Source organism: Cyanidioschyzon merolae, chromosome 9 (assembly GCF_000091205.1).
Source record: "Cyanidioschyzon merolae strain 10D DNA, chromosome 9, complete genome".
Taxonomy (NCBI): Eukaryota; Rhodophyta; class Bangiophyceae; order Cyanidiales; family Cyanidiaceae; genus Cyanidioschyzon; species Cyanidioschyzon merolae.
In genome coordinates this window covers 181317-202770 of record NC_010135.1, presented here as the reverse complement: position 1 = coordinate 202770, position 21454 = coordinate 181317, and the positions used below count along the sequence as shown (strand labels likewise).

Here is a 21454-nt window from a genome sequence, read left to right as displayed (position 1 = left end):
CTTTTTCCGTGGAAACGGAAGAGATGGACGTCTCTGAAAGCAGACCATCTGTGAGGGTTCATGCTGTCGTTGAATGTGGATTCGTCGATGGATACAAAGAGGGGGGATTTTTCTTTGGATCTTCATCGATTATGTAACGCGTCAAGCTGAGCGAATACTCGGCATGAGCATGTGAACAAGTCGTCCACAAACGTTGTGAAGTGTTTTTCTTCGTCAATCCGGTAGCGAGAATCGCTGCGCCCACAATTCGCCTTGGTCCAGAAAGATCGAAGACTCGAAGAAAACGTGAATTCCGTATGTTCCAGGTGAGCAATGGAGAAGCGTGTAGACGTCTACATATGCGTAGGATAATGATGTCCGTCATGGTACGAAAGCTAGTTCGAGGACGTCTCGAGTCATCTCGATTCCGATGACATAACGAATTCCAGCACGAAAGAACCTACGGAACTAGTCGGAAAAAAAGACAACCGAGAATCCAAATACCACGTATGCATCCCCTAGCCCTATTGCTGCACTTCGAATGTGGAGGCGGTACATCTGGGAAAAAGCTCGGAAAAGATTGTCATGGCAGGAACAGAGCAACTTGTTCTGTATATCATTTTAATCTGACAGCGTTACGGAGGATGGAAAGTTTTCTCCAGTCGAGCCGGTCCATACCGCCTCATTCGTTGTTTGCTCTAGAGGTGCGTGCTCGCGTGCAACAGCCGCTGGTCTTCAGTACCGTTGCAATTGCAACCAAGAATCTGGACATCGTCCACATGAGCGGTGCACTCTTTAAAAGACTTGAACGCTGGTGCTTCTTTTTCATAAAACCCGAGGAGATAATCTGTACAGCGTCCCAGCGAGCACTGAACTTGTCCAGAGCGGAAGAATCCTCCCTTCGAATCGCTTCAGTGGGGACACTCGGGCTGTGGCATCAACAGCGGCGCTTTGAAGACTATCCCGCAAATGCATAGCCCAAAGCGCTGATCGGATACACCGACCATGCCGTATCACAGACGCAGATTGGACTAGGGTTGCCCGCTGGCCGGTCTCCGCAAACTGCTGCTTCCGCTCCGTTGATTCCGAGCGCTCGTGGCGGCGATAAGCGGACTTTCGTCCATCGGACGCCAGATCACGGAAGAGATGACCTCGCCCGGCCCGAATACGTATCCGCCGTGTCGCGTGTGCCTGCATATCGGGGCACCGCTTCGGCACAACGCGGTTCAGCGCAGGCGTCTCCAGACAGAAGATACCATTGGACAAGGTACTCGAACTTTACGTTTTCATCAGAAAAGGCGCTGATCACCTGTGCACGCTGGTATGTGGCAATCAAGCCTGCAGAATGCCGTTTCTAGCACGCGACTGACGGCAAACGGGCTTCCCGTCAGCAATCGCGCCAGCGTCGAATGCAAGATACAGGATCGACACGCGACGGCGATGCGAGATCGAAATGTCCGTATCCGTATCATCCCTAAATGACTCAATTTAAAAGCTGCGCTTCGACGTGCCATGGAAAGTCGATGCAATCGACGAAGCGTCGCTCGGTAGCGTTCGTGCCAACGGTGCTGTGCGGGGGCGTCGAAATCCTGCACACCGCGTTACAGGGTGTCACATTGCACCGCACAGCGACGTGATGATGCGGCAGCTCCGTTGGGGCCGCAGCGCGTCAGCTCCCGTTGAATTGTATGTCACGAGCACGTGCATTGCGTCGAAGATCACAACACCACGCTGCGGGCGCTGTATCTTCTTCGCTGCACACCGGATAGCGCTGTGCGAAGCGCTTCTTTTGGATCGTGTTTCCTTAGCTTTTTTGGGCTAGTACCGCCTTTAGAACGAGAAAAAGTCTTGGTCTTGCGTATATTGAAACGATATGTGTGCTCACTTTCGGAAAAGTGCTTGGCAGCCGCGGCGGCTCGTTGCGAGGCACCAGCGTCGCAGGTCACTGTTATCCACAACAACGAAGCCGACAGTCCCAGTGTCGATTTCAGCCGTGTCTCACAACGCGGAGCAAGTCGCGGTTTTCATGAGAGGTCTCGAACCGCGCGCATCATTCCGCGCTGTTCCCGCTGAAAACGGTGGGATTTTGATAGAGAGGTACCCAGGGGTCGGACGCTTTGCGCACACGGAACCATCGCCATCGCCGTCGCCATCGGCGGAGTCTTCGCCATCGCGGTCGTTGCCGTCGCCAACACCCGCAGAAACCTCACCCCTACCGACAGCGGAGCAATTGCCAACGCTGGTGCCTTTTCCCGCGTCCTATGCGGCGACGGCGTCGGCGCAGGTCACAAGAGCGGTGTCGAACCTGCATATGACTTCATTCGCTCTAGCGTCGATCACGGTGTCGCCGACTCCGCAGGTGCCAAGTACGTCCAACTCCGGCTCGCAGGGAGATTCGATAATCATCTTTATTGTAGCTCCTGTGGGTGCGGTTCTGCTTCTCATTTTGATCATATTTTTACTTGTACTCCGAGGCACCTGCATGTGCGGGAGGGCCTGCTTTGGTCTTGTCAAAAAATGTGGGGATTGCGGTGGTGGAAATGCCGAACCGGTCGATAGTTACGTGGATCTATAAAACCCGCGTCTATGATTACCTTGAGATGCTTCCGCAGAGGTACCGATCTTTCAGGAAATCAGAATCGTCCGGTTCTTCCAGGTGGAGTATTTTGCTTTCCAGCGAATATGGAAGCAAGCAGCTTCCTTTGGCGGTGGCTCATCGTGATTTTCGTGATCGTCAATACGGCGGAGGCGCTCGTGATCGCCAGACATCGCATGCGTTGCACTGGTGCAAAAGCGGGAAGAAGAACGAATCCTCCATGTCCAAGCAATGTGTCGGGATGAAAACCGCCAATCGAGAGCCCATGCGTTCTTTAAGTGGCGCTCAAGGGTCCTTTGGAGCTTTAGATGCCTGTTTACGGAGCGTTCTTTCTCCAGGTCAAGAGGACCTGAACACTCGAATTGAACATCGCTGTGGTTCTATGCTGCGCACGCATCCATGGGCGTTGGGGAACAGCCATCATTCTAGAGTTCATGTTCAGCTCCCGGCCAAGTGGTTCCGTGTTGTCACCAGATGGCAGCGGGGTCGTGCACAGGATATGACAGGTAGCTGCCCTACAACGCTGCATCTGCTTGTCCGCGCCGATGGATGCCTGGTAGATGTCCTGAATCGAGATATTCGAGACAGCTTCGACTACACCGGGATGTGACTCCACTTTAGAATATCGTCATTCGTTGTTGTTTTCGTCCTCGCCTCGGCCGCTGCGTGGCTGCAGAAATCAGGTGTCCCTGAAGCGCTCGCCGATCATTCGCTGCAACGCAGACACATCAGCCGCGCGCGCCGCGTGCAGCGCAACCATCCGAATCTCTGGGTCCATCATAATTTTTCCTTCTAAATTCCCAGGAACTTACACGGCGCTAGGTGAAACACGCTTTTCGTTGGACCATGCAACGCAACTGACTTTTGACAGGTATTGATGTATGCTTCTCCTATGTGAGACTCACGTGATCGTTTATCCGGTAAGTTGCTTCGCGAACCTCTCCTAGTCTTCTTTATCCAAGTAAGCTGCACTTTTCCATCCACCTATTCAATCCATACATAACGTATGCAATTCTGTGTCCTCCCCAGATTGTCAGAGACAGACATGACCAGCCCCCGAGGACACCGGGTCCAGGCTCCGCGTACACCCTCTGCAGGCGAGGTCGCGTATCGAGCGACGAAATGCAAACCGCAGTTGTTTGGCGGGCGGCGCAGTGTCTGGCGCTCGATACGTGATCGGATCAGGACACGTGTCCCGTCGATCCAGATTTGGCTGCTCCACGTGTCTGCATGAACACCCGTGGTGCTCGTGTCCCGCTGACCCGGAACCCTTTCAACGCGTTTGCTGCTGTAAGACGTTGGGAAAAGTAGAATTTCATATCGTTGAGTTTCAATTGCATTGCAGACTAATAGCAAAACGGAGATGGCGGCTTTTCAAAAAGCTGCGCTCCGTCACTTTTTGTTCACGTTTTTTATTCTCCTTTTGCTAGGTGGCAGCTTACCGCTCAACTGGAAGTTATGGGGTAAGCACACAGGGAGAGCTGAGCGGGGGTCATTGTTGGTGCTCGCAGAGCCACACCAGGCTGAGGGGGAGACGGAGTTTCCCCAAGTTCCGGACGTTGTGAGACCGTTACCCTCGGTGTCAGTGGCGCCGACACCGACACCGACACCGACACCGACGCCGACTCCAACGCCTTCACCTACACCTACACCTACACCTACGCCGTTGCTGACACCGACACCGACGCCGACGCCGACGCCGACGCCGACTCCAACGCCTTCACCTACACCTACACCTACATCATTGCTGACACCGACACCGACGCCGACGCCGTTGCTGACACCGACACCGACACCGACGCCGACGCCGACTCCAACGCCTTCACCTACACCTACACCTACACCTACGCCGTTGCTGACACCGACGCCGACGCCGACGCCGACTCCAACGCCTTCACCTACACCTACACCTACATCATTGCTGACACCGACACCGACGCCGACGCCGTTGCTGACACCGACACCGACACCGACGCCGTTGCTGACACCGACACCGACACCGACGCCGACGCCGACTCCAACGCCTACACCTACACCTACACCTACACCTACACCTACACTTACGCCGTTGCTGACACCGACACCGACACCGACGCCGACGCCGACTCCAACGCCTTCACCTACACCTACATCATTGCTGACACCGACATCGACACATGCCTCTGCGTCTGCGGGGACACCAACTGTGGTGCCAACGCCGTCGTCGACAACAACGATTCCAGGGAGCACACTACCAACTCACGCCGTATCACCCTCGAGCATTGGAAGCCCTTCACCGAGTTCTGGTGCCGCGGAAACCTTGACACCAATGCCGTCATCGACAAGCACTGGATTTAGCTCAGTAGTGCCTTCGCCATCGATATCGACTGTGCTGACTGGGACGTTGAGCCCCTCTCGTTCAGCCTCGGCTGGAAGCAGCGCAACGTTCCACGCATCACCGAGCATTACATTGCATCCATCATCAAGCATAAGCTCGCCGGTTACCGCGGCACCGTCTCCGAGTTCGGAACCACTGACACCTTCACCAAGTGCGTCGCATTTGCCAACGAGCTCGCCGAGTACCTCGGTATCACCGAGCCCTTCACCAAGTGCGTCGCATTTGCCAACGAGCTCGCCGAGTACCTCGGTATCACCGAGCCCTTCACCAAGTGCGTCGCATTTGCCAACGAGCTCACCGAGTACATCGGTATCACCGAGCCCTTCACCAAGTGCGTCGCATTTGCCAACGAGCTCACCGAGTACCTCGGTATCACCGAGCACGTCCCCGAGCGTGTCGGCAACCTTTACTCCGACATCAGCACCGACGCCACCACCGACACCCGCTATTACAACAGTATCTCAGGGCACGTACCTTTCTGTCACCTCCGCAGAGGTTTGTCAGTCTGCAGCGTCAGCGATCGCCGCTGCAGTTGCATCTGCTCTCGGCGTGCCGGCATCCAATGTTACCGTCTCGAACAACTGTGCTGCTGCTCCGACCTCAACGAGTTCCTCACGTTTGGGACTGTTGGCTCCTCTGAGATGGTTCTCGGAATTCATGGGGGATCGAGATTCTACCAAGATGCGCGTTACCACATCGACTACAGTCGCAGTGAATATTCAATTCACCGTCTTTGTGGTCGTGGCAGTTTCAGAGGCCAGCACTGTGCAGGTGAAACTCGCGAGCTTACTCTCTGTCACGAGTATCACTACACTTAATCTGCCGAGCGGCGCGGGAAAGCCAGTACCTCCGCCAACACCAACCCCCAACCTCACAGCGCTCCCGAATGGTAGTCCGCTTCCGACCAACAAGATAGTCTTGCCAGACAATCCGACCATTCGGATCGCGGTCGGCGTGAGTGCGAGTTGCTCGGAAGTTATATCCACAGCACAGCGCGTCTACTACTATGCCTTTTTGGATGTCGAGTCTTTCACGGAGACAGATGTTGTGGTGAATCTGGCGAGCTCTGGCTCCGGCACAAGTCGGCGTTCCGCACAACCTCTGCTCATGGTGCAGGATGATGGCAGCCAAAGTCTGCTTTATAGCCAGCCACGCAAGGGCAGTTTGCATTTGTCTATCGAGACAGAGTGCTCTATCTACGTTGCCTGCTCGATCGTTCCCGAGTATGCACCGGCAAACTGGCAAGAACGGATGTACCAGGCTTACGTGTATCTGCAGAGTTTGTATGTCAGCGCTAGCGAGACGACGACAGTAATCTCGCCGTCGCTCACCGTGAGCACCGTCGAATACGAGCAAGTAACGTCCGTTGTCCTGGAACAGAGCACCAGCATCATTTATGTCCCAGTACAGATCTATCCGCGGCGAGTCTTCATTGAGACAGCGTTTTACTGTCGATCTGCATTCTTTGGTACGCAGGTTCTGAGCTGCAATGATGTCAAAGTGGCGATCCTGAACTCGTGCAACGATATTGGCATACCGAGCGAAATCGTAACGATCCATTCGTGTGAGCAAATCGATACCTGGAATGCAGTCGTCCACATCCGCTTGGAGACGTTTTCCACGTACACGATCCAGTACACGTATGCAATTCGTGACAACTTCGTGAATAACTACTTTTGGCAACGTGTTCAGCTGTATCAGTCCAAGTGTGGCGGTGGCGAACTCTATACCGATATCGTTCAGTACTCGCAGCTGGTAACCTCGACCGCTGAATACGTATCTGCGGTTGCTCCGGCTCCCGTGAAATGGGTCGAGGTGGTCGTCAAACGGCCTCCTGTCTGCATTGTTTGGTATGAATGGCAGATTGACGTCGAGGTCGTCGAGCAGATCAACGTTTGGACGTGTGACCAGATTTCGTATATCGTGCAGAACACATTAGCAAGCTCGTGTGGTCTGGTGCCCACTGCGGTCGAGATCACCAACTGCGAATGTCTCTCGACTTCCACAGGCGGCAGCGCTCCTTCTAGTTGCAATGGAGTTCAGGCCCAGAGCAATGGCCTCGTGACCTACACGAGCTCGTCAAGCTCCGCGACTGGTGTGCGCTGGCACGCCAATCGCATCTCTGTACGTGTCATGTCGTCTGTGGTGGAGTACTTATCCGTTTACTCGACGCTGCAAAGCACAGTGCAGTCCGGTTCATTTGGACAGGTTGTTGCGAGCGAGTATACTCGGCTGGAGACGACCACGAGCGTCTCCACGGAGACGTACATCAGTGTCGCGAGGGCAGCATCGAGCCCGAATATCACCGTTCGGGTCACGCCTACCAAGAACATTACCTCCCTGGACTTTTTGGGTAGACCATCGGAGCTTCCTCCTCTGTACTCGTTGGCACAGCCAAGTCGCCTATTCGACTTGAATGGAACACTTTGCGTCAGCTCGTGCCGACCGGCGGGCATAACGGCGGAGAACGCGACGACCGCAACCTGCTGTAACGGTAATGGTGCCTGCATCAATGGCGTTTGCTACTGTGTGCCGGGCTTTTCGGGTCTGCTCTGCGAAGCATCGCCAACGCCGGCAGCATCCCCGGTTCCGGGGCCGGCGAACCTGGCCGCTTTCCCGTCACCACCAGCAGGCAAAGCAGCGATCAATGTGGCCTTCCAGATGGAGGGCGTCTCCGTGGAGGACTTTACAAACGCCACCCGAAACGCTCTCTTCCGTGATCGCTTCGTATCGGCTGTGCGCAACATCACAGGTATCCAGGACGTGAATGTCACGCAAGCGGCAAGTGCGAATGGAACGATCCCATACGCATTACGTGTTCCGCTTAATGTGACAACCACCGGTGCTGTTCAGCTACTGACACTGCCAAACAACACGAAACCTGTTGAGAACCTCATGAGTGTCTTATTCGTCTTTGGGATGGTTAGGTCTGTATTTCCACCGAACGGTACGGTGACGGCAGTATCCGTGCAACAGCTCGTGAACACTACCAGCACCAGCACCAGCGCATAAGCGAGCGGATCCACGCACGGCGGAAGGCTGGGTCTGCGAGCGGAAACAACGCGACGCGCAGACCAGAGGAAAGCACTATTGAATCTCGTAAACGCTTTGATTTTATACTAGATATGCACCAGCAGCGTTCAACTGTCGATATGTCTGCGCACTAGCATGCACGCGTGCTCTGCGCACGACCAAGGTCGCACCCGCCCTACGAACAGCTCCGAAACGCTTTCGTTCACCGCGTTCGATTCGGCAGCGAGGCCGTACCGACCCCGGTTGCCTCAAATACGCACACACAAGTCGTAAATACATAGCAGCAGCGGCAGCCGTTCGTGTGCGAGTCCTGGTGCCTATTACACCAGAACTGAAACAGGTTTTATTCTATCCCAAAACTATAGGAATGAATGGTCCTCCGATCGACATGGAAACGCGCTCGTCGTTCTGCTCAGCGATACTTTTGGAAGCCGATCTTGTTCGCGTGCTCGCGGAAGCAGCGTCGACACATGTTCAGTCCGTACTTGCGGATGAGTCCCTGGTGCGCCTTACACACCCGACAACGACGGGATCCCTTGCAATGATCCTTCGGATGGCTATTCCATATATCTGCGTGGCCCATGTTTCCAAACGCTCCCTCGCACTACCGAACGTGCGCTCGCTTCACAGCACCGCAGCTGCTACAGAGCGCGAAAGCCGTGCCCTACCATGCGAAAAGTGATATCGCGGGATGGCGCTGAAGCGACGGCGTGGGCGCCGCGGTGCGATGTCACATTGCACGCGTGACACATGCGTGCAGCGCAGCGGGCAGCTGGCCCGATCGCCGGCGGTTCGTGTCCAGGCGATCTTGCAACGCCGCGCATCGAGGCATCGCACAGGGATCCTCTGGACGGGCGTGCGCGGTGCCCAGTGACCTGGGCAGCAATCGCATTTCGTCGACAGATGCGATCCCTAGGCACAGAGGCGTGATGGAGCCTGCAATCCATGGAGTGCAGTGCGCTTGCGTCTGGTGCCACACAGCGCGCGAGCGGTATTGAGGTGCTTTGCGGGTGTTTAGCTTTTCGGGCGGGATATCGAGCGATACGGAGGTGTCGGGCGCCTGGGGGCATGTATCCAGGAGCGCAACAGACGCTTCCAGAATACGCCGGATACCAGAGAGACGCATACTGTTTTGATTACTCGGCTTCGAGATGCACGCGCACTGTCCAGCAGACTGGCGGATGCGCACACGACCGGTACGGCGGTCAGTGCCTCGACGCAGGCGCCAGGATCACGGTACTGTATCGATGCTGGTCGCCAGCTGAGGTGACCGCGGCCCAGAAAACCCGGATTGCTGGTACGGTCAGGCGTCGACTGTGCATCATGGTGCAAAATGAATCATCACGATGTTCACGATGCCGCATTCGACATGTGCACGATGGAGCTGTGCATCTGAGAGCCACCTGGTCACTGGAACGCGTGCTCTATCCGAAAAACGCGAATGCATCGAGGACTCCCGCTGCATGCACCTGAATCAGGTCGATGACGTGAGGCACTCCCGAGGAGCTTGTGCGTTGCTCGGAGAGTGAACACGCTGTTGCTGCGTTCGTGGACGCTCACTGACCACAGCGATCGATATCGTTCGGAGAATCGCTTGAGCAGGTGCGATACGCAGGGCTTTCTTTTCGGTTTTCCCGGTGACATAGATATCGACTTTACAAGGGACTAGATTTGGTCACGTACGACACCAACAAGCGCACGGATAACATCGATTACATTACAGAGATTACAGAAACAATTGGCGGCTTTTCGTACACAGGAATGTCTGCAGCGAAGAACAGCTACGAAATCTGCCATATACGCAGAAAACGGCGCCTCATAGCACGCCCGACGCTTGACTTGCCTCTGCTGCGCCGCTCTGCCCCGGAGGTACCGGTACCGATACCGGTGTATACTCCTTACCCAGAGCGTTCAAGCCGTAGTCAGCGAGCGACCTCAGCATCGAGAGGAGACGGACGACCAGCGACTTGGCGTAGCGGTAGAGAACTGTGCGTTCATCGGCCAAGAAAGTGCCCGCCTGGTCGCCCACGCGACGAGCGCCAGCAACTGAGGCGTTCAGCAGCTCCACGACCTGGACGCGCACACGGCACGCCCGTGCTCTCAACTTGCGAATAGCTGTATCCAATGAGTCCGCTGCTGAAACAGGACTACATTCGTCTGGTTCCGCTCCTGCACCGGACGACTGCTGTGCGGCATGAGAGGCAGGCGCGCTCTCCCCGAACCGGTGCAGCATACCGTCCAGCACGCTTTCCAGTTGGTACAGAAGCGCCACAAACACGCGCAGGGTGAAAAGCTCAACGCCCTCGAGGCGCGTCACCGCCGCCCTGACGCGTGGCTTGACCTCGGTCTCGTACGCCGTGCGCACGCGAGGATCGTCGACTACCCGCTGAACGCGCCGCTTAACCGTCGTATAGGCTGGTTCGATCCGCGGAAAACGCGAAAACTCTTCGTCGAGACGCTGAACCATCTCTTTTGCCTTTATATGAATACCGTTCTCCGGTGTTGTGCGATCGCTGCTACTCGGGTCTGTGGTCATGGCTACGAGTTCGTACCTGGCTGGACGTCACAGCGCAAGCGCGAGACGCACAATCGAAACGCTCGCAATGGCGATGCGCTGGCGATCGGGATGCGCGTGACGCGTGACGCGTGACGCGTGCCGGCCGGTAGCCAGCCGCTGCGCACGCGCAGGCGCGCCTCTCAGACGCCTGATGGCGATCGTAGCGTCCAACATCGAACTGACCGTTATATTCAAAAAAGTAAAGAAATGTGTAGCTTGCGATGCGCGCGCATTGGCGGCGACACCCGGCACACAGCGCCCCGGTCCATGCGCTGCAGGATACGAGCGTGCGTGTGCGTGCGCTGATTTACTTCGATGACAAAACGTCTGTAATTGACCACGGATCCCAGACTGCCGGACGGATGCTGGATTTGGAGAATGTGTCCATCGTGACGCATCTACCTCCAAGTTCCGTTACTTGTACTTCCTTTCGGATGCACTGGTCGTTTTGTTCGCTCTAATGTGCGCCGAGTGCCTGCTTTGGGCACCAGTAATGGCGCCTCAAACGCTGGGGCCGATGCATCACGGAAACAGAACAGCGCTGCCATACAACTGAGGGCGCCAACCCGATGCAGGGCGGGATCCTGTCGTCAGTTTCTGCTCCACAAGACTACGACGCATGGCTGCATGCATGCCAGCGCTGCACGACGATTCGGGAAACGTGGTTTTGAGGCTGGTTCTCGGGTGCCGAGTCGCTCCTCGGTGGACGTTTATCGCATGTACCGCTGATTCCTGACGCAGGCGTTTGCTCGGGATCCACCAGTGACGAGGTGCGCGAATCAGTGGACTCGCGTGCGCCTCAGGTACGCGAGACCTCGTACTACCAAGAAGACGCGGGCGGTGCTGTTCATGCACGAGCGCTTGTGCTGTGCCGTGCCCTGCGTGAGACGCTCCTGACGAGCGCCCCGCCTCCCGTGGAACCTTCCCATCCCGCGTCCGCCTTGTTTCGTTTCGGGATTCAGGTGGGATACTCGTACTCAATGCTCACGGGTGTGTGTGTGTGTGTGTGTAAATCAAAGCGAGCTTACGTTCGGGGACGCACTTCGCGAACCTATCCGCCAAATGGACGCTATCATCGAAAGTGGTGTTCGTATACCACAAACAGAAATGGCACGACGTTGCATGGAATGACATGCGCGTACCGTAGTGCACAGCGCAAGAACGTCCCTGCCTGCTCAATGCGTTAGGTAGCGGCATATCTGTCCAGGTACGCGATGCGTAGGCGTGCTGGTTACCCAGTTTACGCTCAGCCAGTGACTTGCGGTTGTGCAGCGTTCCCGCAGCTGCTGCAGCGCTTCTTCTGAGGATACCACGTAGAGTCGCCGCAGCGTCCAAGCTGTCCGGTTTCTCGGTACGTGGAAAGCTCGCGTCTGAGTCGTGCCGGGCCCAGACACCGCTCGTCCACGTCGTTCGATCCTGTTCGCAACCTGCGTCGGCAGCCGCACCAGCCACTGCAGCCGCAGACACCAGAGTCATTCTTAGGGAGCATGTTTGCCCTGCTTTCGGATTCCATTTCCCGAATTCTAACCAGTCGGAATACGTCTGCCACAACAAATGACACCCGGATACACTGGCACTAGGCCCCGAGCAAGTGCGCAGGTCCCGACGCAACGCCGCCGAGCGGCACATGCCGGCACTGCGCCGCTTACAGTAAACGTTTATAGCGGCAGTACGCAGCACCACCGAGAAACACAAGGCCGCTTATACCCACGAGGCCGCCAGTGACGCTCAAGAACGCGAGCTGACTCTCTTCCAGCGTGCTGTGCAGGTTCATCCCAAATATGGCGGCTACCAGCGCACCCGAGCTCAAAGATACCGAGCCCAGCTTCAAAACCAAATCCAGCCGCAAAATGCGATTCCTCAGCGCATCCAGTTTGATCTGCACAAAGTCTTCGGTACTCTGGATCGCTTGCGTACGAGAGGCAATCTCTGAAACCAAACTATCGATTTGTTTGAGGTAGTTCTCAAACATCATCTCTACCTCCTCGTGCTGATCAACACGTCGTCGATGACCGCTCTCCGCTTTGGTACTCAAATACATCTCTGACATATCCTCGTCGCTAAGTAGCACCTCATTCAATGCGTTGCGCAGTTGGGTCGCCCGATTCTGTAATTCGTTCAGTTTGTTCTTGGCACCAAGCAAACGATCGAGCATGATCACATCAGGTGGGATCGAGGAGGCATCGCCAGCGGTACTGTTCGGTGTGGTGCTGGCATCCGCAGCAGCGGCCGCTGAGGCAGTCGCTCCCGCAACGTCGTCGCTGGAGAGCGCTCTAAGCAAGGACTCAATGCCAGGAACCAGATACCGCATCTCACGCATGAGGCTGTTACAGACATCCACCAGGATGGATTCCAAAGCTCGCAGCTCAAACGGCAACGCGGGACGCGGACTCGACAGTGCCAGGCGAGCGTGCAGCTGCGGGAGGAACGCCTCGACTGCGGGTTGCTCGGGGTCGAACAGCGTGACCCGATCAGCTTCGACCACAGCGCGGATGTGTTCGAGGTGAATCACGATTGCGCTCTGTCGGGCGAGCACGACTGGAGCTTCATTCCGGAACGCTGGATCGACGACGCGCAAGTCACGCAACGGTAAGCGAAGCCGAGCAGCGAGTAGTGCCTTTGCAAGTCGTCGCTGGATGAAGGCGTGCGGGGACTCGGCGCGAATCTCGAGCGCCAGCAGCTCTGCAGTGGGTGCACTCGAGCTCCCGAGACTCGCCCAGGGCTCTCCTTCCGACGTACTCTTGCCAGCATCTGCGGTAGTTCCAGTAGGTTGTACGGGCTGCAGCGTTTTGGCGATAATGGGGGCTTCACGCTGCGGTACGCTGCCGCTGCTTGTCCAGCGCACTGCCGGTGCTCGACCGTACGCCAGCAGGGAGCCGAGTCCGTAGAAACCTGCCTGGAGCAGTCTATTGAATCGCCAGTCGAGCACTGATTGACGCGACTGCTCCACGACAGACACCTGTTTCCTGCACGCTGGCGTCCCTGCGTCCCTCGCAGGCAGCAGCCATCGTCCGCGCCACGGTCCATAGTTCCGCCACGGCCAACGTTGGTGGAGGCGCAGAAACATTCAGACCGTCGCTTCGACGAATTCAGATCCAGTAACGCCGATGCCAAACGAAGCTTCAACCCATCATTTGAGCGTACCAAAGTCGCAGCGTCCCTGAAGCGGTCTGTTCGAGATGCGCTGCACTGGGCGACGCGCTCCGCTGGAGGTCCTCCACCAGGCACCGGCATTCCGGTCTGTTTCGCATCAGCGCTATTTCCGCTGGGAAGACTGGTGCTTCTGGGGGGTTTTCCCTCGACGAACCGGACACGCTGGTTTCTCGTGCATACTTTGAATTTGCGGAAGCGTTCGCGCTGCCTATGGTACGTGAGTGCCGGCGGTTTACGGCGCAAAGCTGGTTTTAAAAGGCATGGAGCAAGTCGCTGCGGCACGGCGACCTGCAGCCGCCACGAGCAGTCAACGACAGGAGCCTGCGTCGCTGAACGAGACACGTCCCACGAGCTTATCATTTTTGAAGACTGAAATAGTGGCGGCAGTTTCTTCCCTTCTCGTTTTCTGGCTAGCCGGTAGAGGCCACCAAGCGAACACTGGGAAGCGTGCATCGCCACGGTGGCTCTGGCAGTTATCGCGGGCGCTGCGTGCACTCCTCGTGTACGAGGGCGTTCGTGTTGGGCTTGGCCAAGGTCAGTCGCTATGTCAGTGGCTGCGGGTGCAACACCAGCGTGCCCAACGACTAGCAGACGCTGTCTCTGACCTGGGCGAGGTCACTGCGGAGGCTGCTCGCGACCTGCGCTCTGCGTTTGCTCCCGATACTGCGGACGCAGCTGCGACCGAACGTCTGGAGCGCTTGCTCTCTTTGCTCTGCCGAGAACCCGTGCGGTCGCTTCTGGCGGACCTTGTGAGCGCTGCGGTGCGTGCAGCCCGTGAGCACGACACAGCACCGCAGCGGTCTCTGAGCCGGCCAGCGGCGGCTGCGTCGCCACTCGGGCTACGTCCATCATTGGTTGCAGTCTTCCGCGAGCTGCACTCGAAGAACACACCACAGGAGGGTGCAACAGCGAAGCTAGAAGGACAAAAGCGTCGCAATGGGCTTTGGGGGTCATCGAACGGCACCACCGGGCACTGGTCCACTGAGTGGTTGTCGCTTCTGATCGATAGCGGCGAGTCGGGGCTACGTTTCACCCAAACCATTGTTTGTGCCGCCGTCTCTGAAGCTGTTCGAGCGCATCTGGCTGCTGACCAGGAAGAACGTTCGCAGAGACGCGCGGCAAGTGGTGTCGCTGATGCTGCACGGTTTCGTTTCCTGTCGGTGCTTTTGAATTTCGCTTCCACCGAAGCGGGACGCCGGCTTGTCAGCGAGAGCGTCGCAGCTGCTGTTGCAGCCGCTATGCCTATCCTGCTGGAGGATGGCGGCCAGGAACGTCATCCTGACCATGGTCGCTCGATGGGGGTTGCTTCGTCTCCGTCGCCACGGTTGGCGAGACCGGCTGATGCGGCACGCGCTTTAGCAGTGACTTTTGCATCGGAATGCTTGCCGTCTGAAGCGACACCGGTTCGCGCGCTACATGCTTCACGAGACCGGGCACCTCTGCGAGACATAGCGAGTTCGGCGTCGGACCTTGATCGGACGCAAACGATGGTGGAGAGCTCGCCAGTGGCGGTGTCGACGACCGCTGCTAGCGCACCGACGTCGCCGTTTCTCGAACGAATCACCCGAGTGGCTCTGCAAGAGAAGGAGGTTTTAAAGGAGGTGGCCTCTGCGGCAGTCTCTGAGGCAGTACGCTCCTATTTGCTGACCATGAACGAAATGCACTTTCGTCAGCAGCAGCAGCAGCAGCAGCAGCAACAGCGACTTGTGCGTCGACAAGAGTATTCACCATCGCTGGACAAGTGTCACACAACGCCAGACAGCGGTGCCATGAACCGAGCAGATGGCGCACCTGTTCAAACAGCTGCAAAAATGAATGACATGTTGTCCAGACGAGATCGTCTGGACCAGGCCTCAACGATTGCGTATCATCCTGCGCTACAGGGCAGTTTATCGTCAGCGCTCTCGATGGTGCCGCTGCATGCCCTTGAGAAGCTCATCAGTAGCGCACTGAAACGCCTTTTGATCGGAGGCTGGACGACATTGCAGCATTCCACGGCGGTATTGCAACCGCCCTTGGACGCGCCAAGATGGCTCTTCTGGTGAGGGGCGCTTCGATGTGGATGCAACGACGCCATCTGCGAGCCCGCAGCGCAGGCCTTGCCACCAGCAACAGCAAGAACAACGACAACAGCAGCAACAACAGTAGTAGCAGTAGCAGCAGCAACCACGAACCGGAGCCACTAACTGTTTCTGATACACAATGCCCGAGCTGCTTGTAGCGATTTGCGATTCGCCTGAGGATAGAGGTTTGTACCCATGCCTTTTACACTGCACCTTATGTGTTTTTGTATCTTTGCGGGCGGTGCAAGCATTCGTGTCGGATACACGTTCCGCTTGCAGTCCGTCGTCCATGCACGCACTTGTGCATGTACGGCGTTTCACGTGTAGCGCCCTGAAAGCGCCTCGCCTGTGAACTCGCCAACAGGCTTTCTCTCTGATCGATCGTGTGCCTATTCTGACCATAGGTCCCCGATTGCTCAATGGATATCGCTCATCGGGATGGCGTCCATCAGACAACGCCTTGCTTCGCCTGTGAACTCGCCAACAGGCTTTCTCTCTGATCGATCGCGCGCCTATTCTGACCATAGGTCCCCGATTGCTCAATGGATATCGCTCATCGGGATGGCGTCCATCAGACAACGCCTTGCTTCGCCTGTGAACTCGCCAACAGGCTTTCTCTCTGATCGATCGTGTGCCTATTCTGACCATAGGTCCCCGATTGCTCAATGGATATCGCTCATCGGGATGGCGTCCATCAGACAACGCCTTGCCTCGGAAATCCGCCGAAAAGCAACCGTAGGTACCCTCGCTGACATCGATGGAATGCAGTACTAGGAGCGCATAGGATGCTCCGCCAACAACAACGCTGCCGCCCTGGGCAATCGATGCCTATACCGGTGCCTAGTCCATGTGGATCCATGTGTAGACGTGAAACCCCTTGCCGATATGTCTACAGATTTCCGCGTTTCGCTTGATCGCGTTCAATGGCCTCGAACAGCGCCTTGAAATTGCCTACACCGAATCCCGTGTTCCGATGTCTCTGAATGATTTCGTAAAAGAGTGTCGGCCGATGACTTACCGGCTTGGTAAAGGTCTGCAGGAGGTACCCACCGTCTTCATCGATATCGACGAGTATCTCCAGCCGCTGTATGGTATCCAAGTCCTCCTTCAGCTGAATACATTCCTTGTGGAGTCGCTCCCGCAGCAGCGTGTAGTACGCTGGTGGCACTTGGATGAAGGCGACGCCGCGCTCCCTCAACGCGGTCACGCTGCGGAGAATGTCCGGTGTATACAGTGCAATATGCTGAATACCCGGCCCGCCGAAGTAATCAATGTATTCTTGGATTTGGGATTTACGTTTGCCGGGAGCTGGTTCGTTCACCGGCATCTTGATCCGTTCGTGCGCATCCGTTACCACCACAGAGCGCAGCGACGAGTACTCGGTGTGTATTTGCCTGTCGTCAACAGACCAGAAACGATGAAACCCCAGCTTTTCAGTGTACCAGTTGACAACCGGCTCCATGGCATGTTCAGGCTGGTTCGACACGCAGTGGTCCACCTGCGACAGCAGACACTCGGGGAACACCTCCTGGACGAGCGTCGACTCTGCCGCCATATCGAGCGGCGGCGGAGCAAACCCGGGCAGAAAGTGCGCTCCCCGCCAGCCACGTCGATCGATAAACGTGTGCTCCAGGTCGCCGTAGCCAGCCGAAACAGTTGCCACAGTCACCGTGCCGTTCTCGTCCGTGAGTTCGACGGGCGGCTGTACGGGTTGCGCGCCGCGCCCTACAGCGTACGTGAACGCCGCTCGGGCGTCCTCGACTTCAAACGCGACATCCTTGACCCCGTCACCGTGCTTCGAGAGAAATGATGATAGTTCAGCATCGTCAGGATTCATAGCCGAAGAAACAACGAACACGATGCGGCCCTGCTGCAGGACGTAGCTGCACAGGCGCCGAGAGCCAGTCTCGAGCCCCCGGTAGCCGATGACTCGGAACCCGAACCGAGTCGCGTAGAATACCGCCGCCTGGAGACAGTTTCCAACGTAGAGATGTATGTGGTCGAAACCGAGGAAAACTGGTGTTGTAAAGCCGGTCGTCTCCGTAGTTGCAGCCTGCACCATGTTTGTTGTGCTCGTGTGGTGCTACAGCGCGTGAAGCTTCGTTTTCGGGAGATTGCACCGAGGCGGGTGTCGATGCCATACGCCTACGTCTCGCTCCGGATACGCTTGTTTCCGTGTACGATGGAGCGGGTCCAGTTGGTGAACTCGGGCGTCCATAGAATGGTTCGGGTCGATTGTAGGTGTCGTGGACGCCAGTCTTTTTGGGTTTTTCGGGCGACTGCTTTCTATTCGTGGTTCTAATCGCTGGTTTTCAGAACGCAGGTCTCGCTGGTGCCTCCAGCGGCGCTGCTGGAGGCAGTCGACGAATGTTGACGGAAGCGTTCGCATCCAGATTTCACGGTTTCCGGCTCTGTTTTTACATAGCTGATGCATGTACGAAAAATTCGCGGTCTATGAATCGCTCGCCAGATTCATGTGCTCGGTAGAAAGTCTCGATGCGCTCGTTGTACAACTGGCATGGATTGTGTTCTGGTGTACCCGGATGTCAACGACGCTGTTTGGTCAGCGTGCTGCCTCGTGAAACCTCAACGCTCGCTTCATCCCTGGGTGCATCCCCGTGACGAGTACAGAAGTTTCTTGTCGATGCTCTGCTCCGTTTTTTGCGAGCGCTGCAGTGCCTAAGCATCACGGGCGTTCTCTGGGTGATCCCCTCGACGAGCATCGTGGATATTGGATGCGAAAGTGCACGATGCCTCATTCAGTAAGGGATTTGTGGAGCGGCATCTTGACCGTGCTGAAACAAGTACAGGCAAGAAAATTCAGGTTGAAGAACAAGTCGAGAGCTTTCTATCCGTCTACGCTGAGTTGGTGCGCATCGGTGATGCATGCTCCATTAGAAACGATCGCTGTCTGAACTAGAGCCCAAGCTCAAGACCCTTTTCCATACAAAGAGAAGAGCCAGGAACCCCTGGAAGCATATTCTGCAAGAGGCACCGTGTTCCTGTCGAAAGAATTTTCGTTCGTGAACATACAATGAGAAGAAATTGCTATTCAACCTGAATCGATGATAGGACTTGACAAGTTCAGTGAAGTGCCGGCATGCGCTATTGGATGTGTCGGCAACGGAAGACGTCGTTTTTTTTCGTTCTTGTCGATCCCGCGGCAGCAATTGCTGGGCTAACATGTTGCTTCGAAATAGAACGCTTGAAAACTAGAAGCATACGCGATTTGATCATGAGAGATGTAAGGAAATTAGAGGTACAGAGGCCTATTCGCATGCATTGAATCATAATGTCGCTTATTTTACGGATCCTTGTTCGAAGGCGTCAGGAATCATAAATACTGTCGATAACGGAACGAATTCCAGCTGGAACGCATCAAAGGAGCGATTCCCAAACGATGACCGGCGATTCTGAAACAACGTGTGAATCTGTGAGCCTTTGTTGCTGGACGTCGAATGTCGAGTCCGTACATCTAACGGGTTCGGAAAAATCGCGAGGCAAGAACAGAGTCAGCCGTTCAATGTCCTATTTTCATCTGAAACCCATTCAGTGAACGGAAGCACACGTACTCCTGCCGTCACGTGTACGCCCGGACGCATCCATTCGTGCACACCCGTACAAATGGATACCGGTCTCGCACATTCCATCGTTTCCCCGTATTCTTTACCAATGCCCGTGATAAGCACCAGCGCGTACGGATCTACAACGATGAACGTGAAGCGATGACAGGCTCTTGGGCCCGCGCTTCGTAGGCGGGACAGCTTTGTCGTGTCCTGGACAGCGGGAGAGCGGCGACTCCAGGCCAACACAAAGCCGATTGTGATGCAATGCACCCAACGATAGCATGCAGACAGAGATGCGACTTGGGATTCGCAGGAAACCAGCTAGTAGCGCCCCAGCTTGCGCCAGTCGTAGTGGCTTAACTGTGCCTTGCCGTGGACCAGGAACGTGTTTCCGAGATCACTCAAAGAGAACTCGTAGTCGCACCAGTCTGCCATGACATCCGTAAACGCAAAGCGGTGTGCAATCCGTTGAAAGAGCGCGTAACGTCGTAATTCCAGACGATAGAAGGCCATGCTCGTGTCGAATGCGTAATCGCGATACGTTTCGCGGACTGATCGCAGAAACGACTTAAAACACGGACAACCCAGGCGATAGATCGCGTTCCCGTTGATATGATAGAGGTATATGGAACGATAGGGCTCGAAACCGAGCACAGTAGGTTTCGGGTAGCGCATGATGCTGCCCTTGACCCAGACAGAAGAGTCGGTGACTCGGTACAGAGCCTGTAACCAGCCCGACCGCATTGGCCGCGTGTCTGTCTCCATGTAGAACGCATGTGTGTAATATCGCTCCATGTGGGCATGATCCAAGATCAGGCGATAAAACTGAGTCACGGTTCCTCGCGTTGCCACCTGGGTAGTCAGCAGACTGTGTCTGTACGTATTGCGTGACTCTGAGGGCGTCATGTCTGCCGATATGAACGAGAACGAGCCGAAACATCGGCTCACGTTCGCCGGTACCTCGGTCAGTAACGCTTTCAGCCTCTCAACAGCTGTAACGGTCTCTTCGTCGAAATCTAACGGCAAATCGAAGTAGAAATAAAAATCAGCCAATGGCGCAGATGCAGTCTCCCTGTGATCACCGACACAGGGCGCCAGCTCAGGTTGGAATGCCCAGCTCCGGAGGTTCGCCTCCGCGCGAGCAAGTTCACGGGCAGTTAGCGGCATCACGACTGCCAAGCGAACGGGCGCATCATCAGCAGCGCATCCAGTGTACACGTCGGGGGGAAAGCTTGTCACAGGCTCGGGTCCGCGGATGTAGCGGTACCACCAATCATATGGAACGAACGTAACCAGAATGACAAGTACCATCAAACACTTGCAGAGACGCGCCCATGGCCATTTGCGGATGTGCAAGTGCTCGGAGACGCGTCGCTTCGACACACTGCCCGTATCGTGAGGGAGCTCTCGCGACCGCCACCAGTGACACCCACTAAGCACGTTGTTGAAACATTCCAGAAGAAAACTTGGCGTTCCGCTACTTGCGGTGCATAGCTCACCAGCCCGTAGACGATGTCTTTCTCGCATACTCGCGTTCGATTGCTGCGCCTCTGCTCCTTGCGTGCGATCGGTGAGCGCGATTACAGTGTAGCAAGCAAGTCAACGACTCCAGCGTGAACTTGGCTTGCACCGAGTTGCCCAACGGTGCGACGCAACGTGTTCGGTGCTCGTGGTCGACCACAGCGCAAGCTCTTCCACTATGACTACTACTACTACCACCGCCACCACCAACGGGTTCAAGCTGGTGTTCCCTAGCGCTTTCGGGTTGCAGCCAGCACCACCTGGGACTGCAGCGTGCGCCACGAGCCAAAAGTCGAGGAGTGCGTCGATCTATACTGTAGTGTACGTTATGACGAAAAAGGAGGTAACTATCACACCTGCTTGTATCCCTGAATCGCACATCCGTTGTGCCGTAGTTCGTGGTACGGAACGCTGAGCGCCTGCTTATTCGTTTTTGTAGGATGTGTGTTAGTGGCTGCGAACGCTGCCCAACGTCTGCCACGTTACGCTGGCAGTCAGCGGCGGCGGCAGTCGCGGCGCCAAAAATGGCATGCGTCGAGGTGAGGGTGCGTTCTCATCGATGCGATGACCCCAAAGCGCTGTGGTGTAGCAGCGGGTTTCCCGTCGAGG

General features: G+C 56.2%; 7 protein-coding genes across 7 annotated transcripts; 2 read left to right on the top strand and 5 right to left on the bottom strand.

The window, feature by feature from the left end:
- Nucleotides 1-3938: 3938 nt before the first annotated feature.
- CYME_CMI068C (hypothetical protein) lies at nucleotides 3939-7964 on the top strand (the record flags this gene model as incomplete). Its single annotated transcript, XM_005536200.1, has 1 exon — nucleotides 3939-7964. The coding sequence occupies one exon, from the start codon at nucleotides 3939-3941 to the stop codon at nucleotides 7962-7964; it is 4026 nt and encodes a 1341-aa protein (XP_005536257.1).
- Nucleotides 7965-8397: 433 nt separating this feature from the next.
- CYME_CMI067C (40S ribosomal protein S29) lies at nucleotides 8398-8568 on the bottom strand (the record flags this gene model as incomplete). Its single annotated transcript, XM_005536199.1, has 1 exon — nucleotides 8398-8568. The coding sequence occupies one exon, from the start codon at nucleotides 8566-8568 to the stop codon at nucleotides 8398-8400; it is 171 nt and encodes a 56-aa protein (XP_005536256.1).
- A 1233-nt stretch (nucleotides 8569-9801) lies between these two features.
- CYME_CMI066C (hypothetical protein) lies at nucleotides 9802-10521 on the bottom strand (the record flags this gene model as incomplete). The annotated part of the gene is made up of 1 exon (XM_005536198.1): nucleotides 9802-10521. One exon carries the CDS (start codon nucleotides 10519-10521, stop codon nucleotides 9802-9804), a length of 720 nt encoding a protein of 239 aa, XP_005536255.1.
- Nucleotides 10522-12187: 1666 nt separating this feature from the next.
- Nucleotides 12188-13609, bottom strand: CYME_CMI065C (similar to mitochondrial magnesium transporter Mrs2p; the record flags this gene model as incomplete). The annotated part of the gene is made up of 1 exon (XM_005536197.1): nucleotides 12188-13609. The coding sequence occupies one exon, from the start codon at nucleotides 13607-13609 to the stop codon at nucleotides 12188-12190; it is 1422 nt and encodes a 473-aa protein (XP_005536254.1).
- A 346-nt stretch (nucleotides 13610-13955) lies between these two features.
- Nucleotides 13956-15740, top strand: CYME_CMI064C (hypothetical protein; the record flags this gene model as incomplete). Its single annotated transcript, XM_005536196.1, has 1 exon — nucleotides 13956-15740. The coding sequence occupies one exon, from the start codon at nucleotides 13956-13958 to the stop codon at nucleotides 15738-15740; it is 1785 nt and encodes a 594-aa protein (XP_005536253.1).
- A 907-nt stretch (nucleotides 15741-16647) lies between these two features.
- On the bottom strand, nucleotides 16648-17820 carry CYME_CMI063C (4-hydroxyphenylpyruvate dioxygenase, 4HPPD; the record flags this gene model as incomplete). The annotated part of the gene is made up of 1 exon (XM_005536195.1): nucleotides 16648-17820. One exon carries the CDS (start codon nucleotides 17818-17820, stop codon nucleotides 16648-16650), a length of 1173 nt encoding a protein of 390 aa, XP_005536252.1.
- Nucleotides 17821-19645: 1825 nt separating this feature from the next.
- Nucleotides 19646-20851, bottom strand: CYME_CMI062C (hypothetical protein; the record flags this gene model as incomplete). The annotated part of the gene is made up of 1 exon (XM_005536194.1): nucleotides 19646-20851. One exon carries the CDS (start codon nucleotides 20849-20851, stop codon nucleotides 19646-19648), a length of 1206 nt encoding a protein of 401 aa, XP_005536251.1.
- Between the last annotated feature and the right edge of the window lie 603 nt (nucleotides 20852-21454).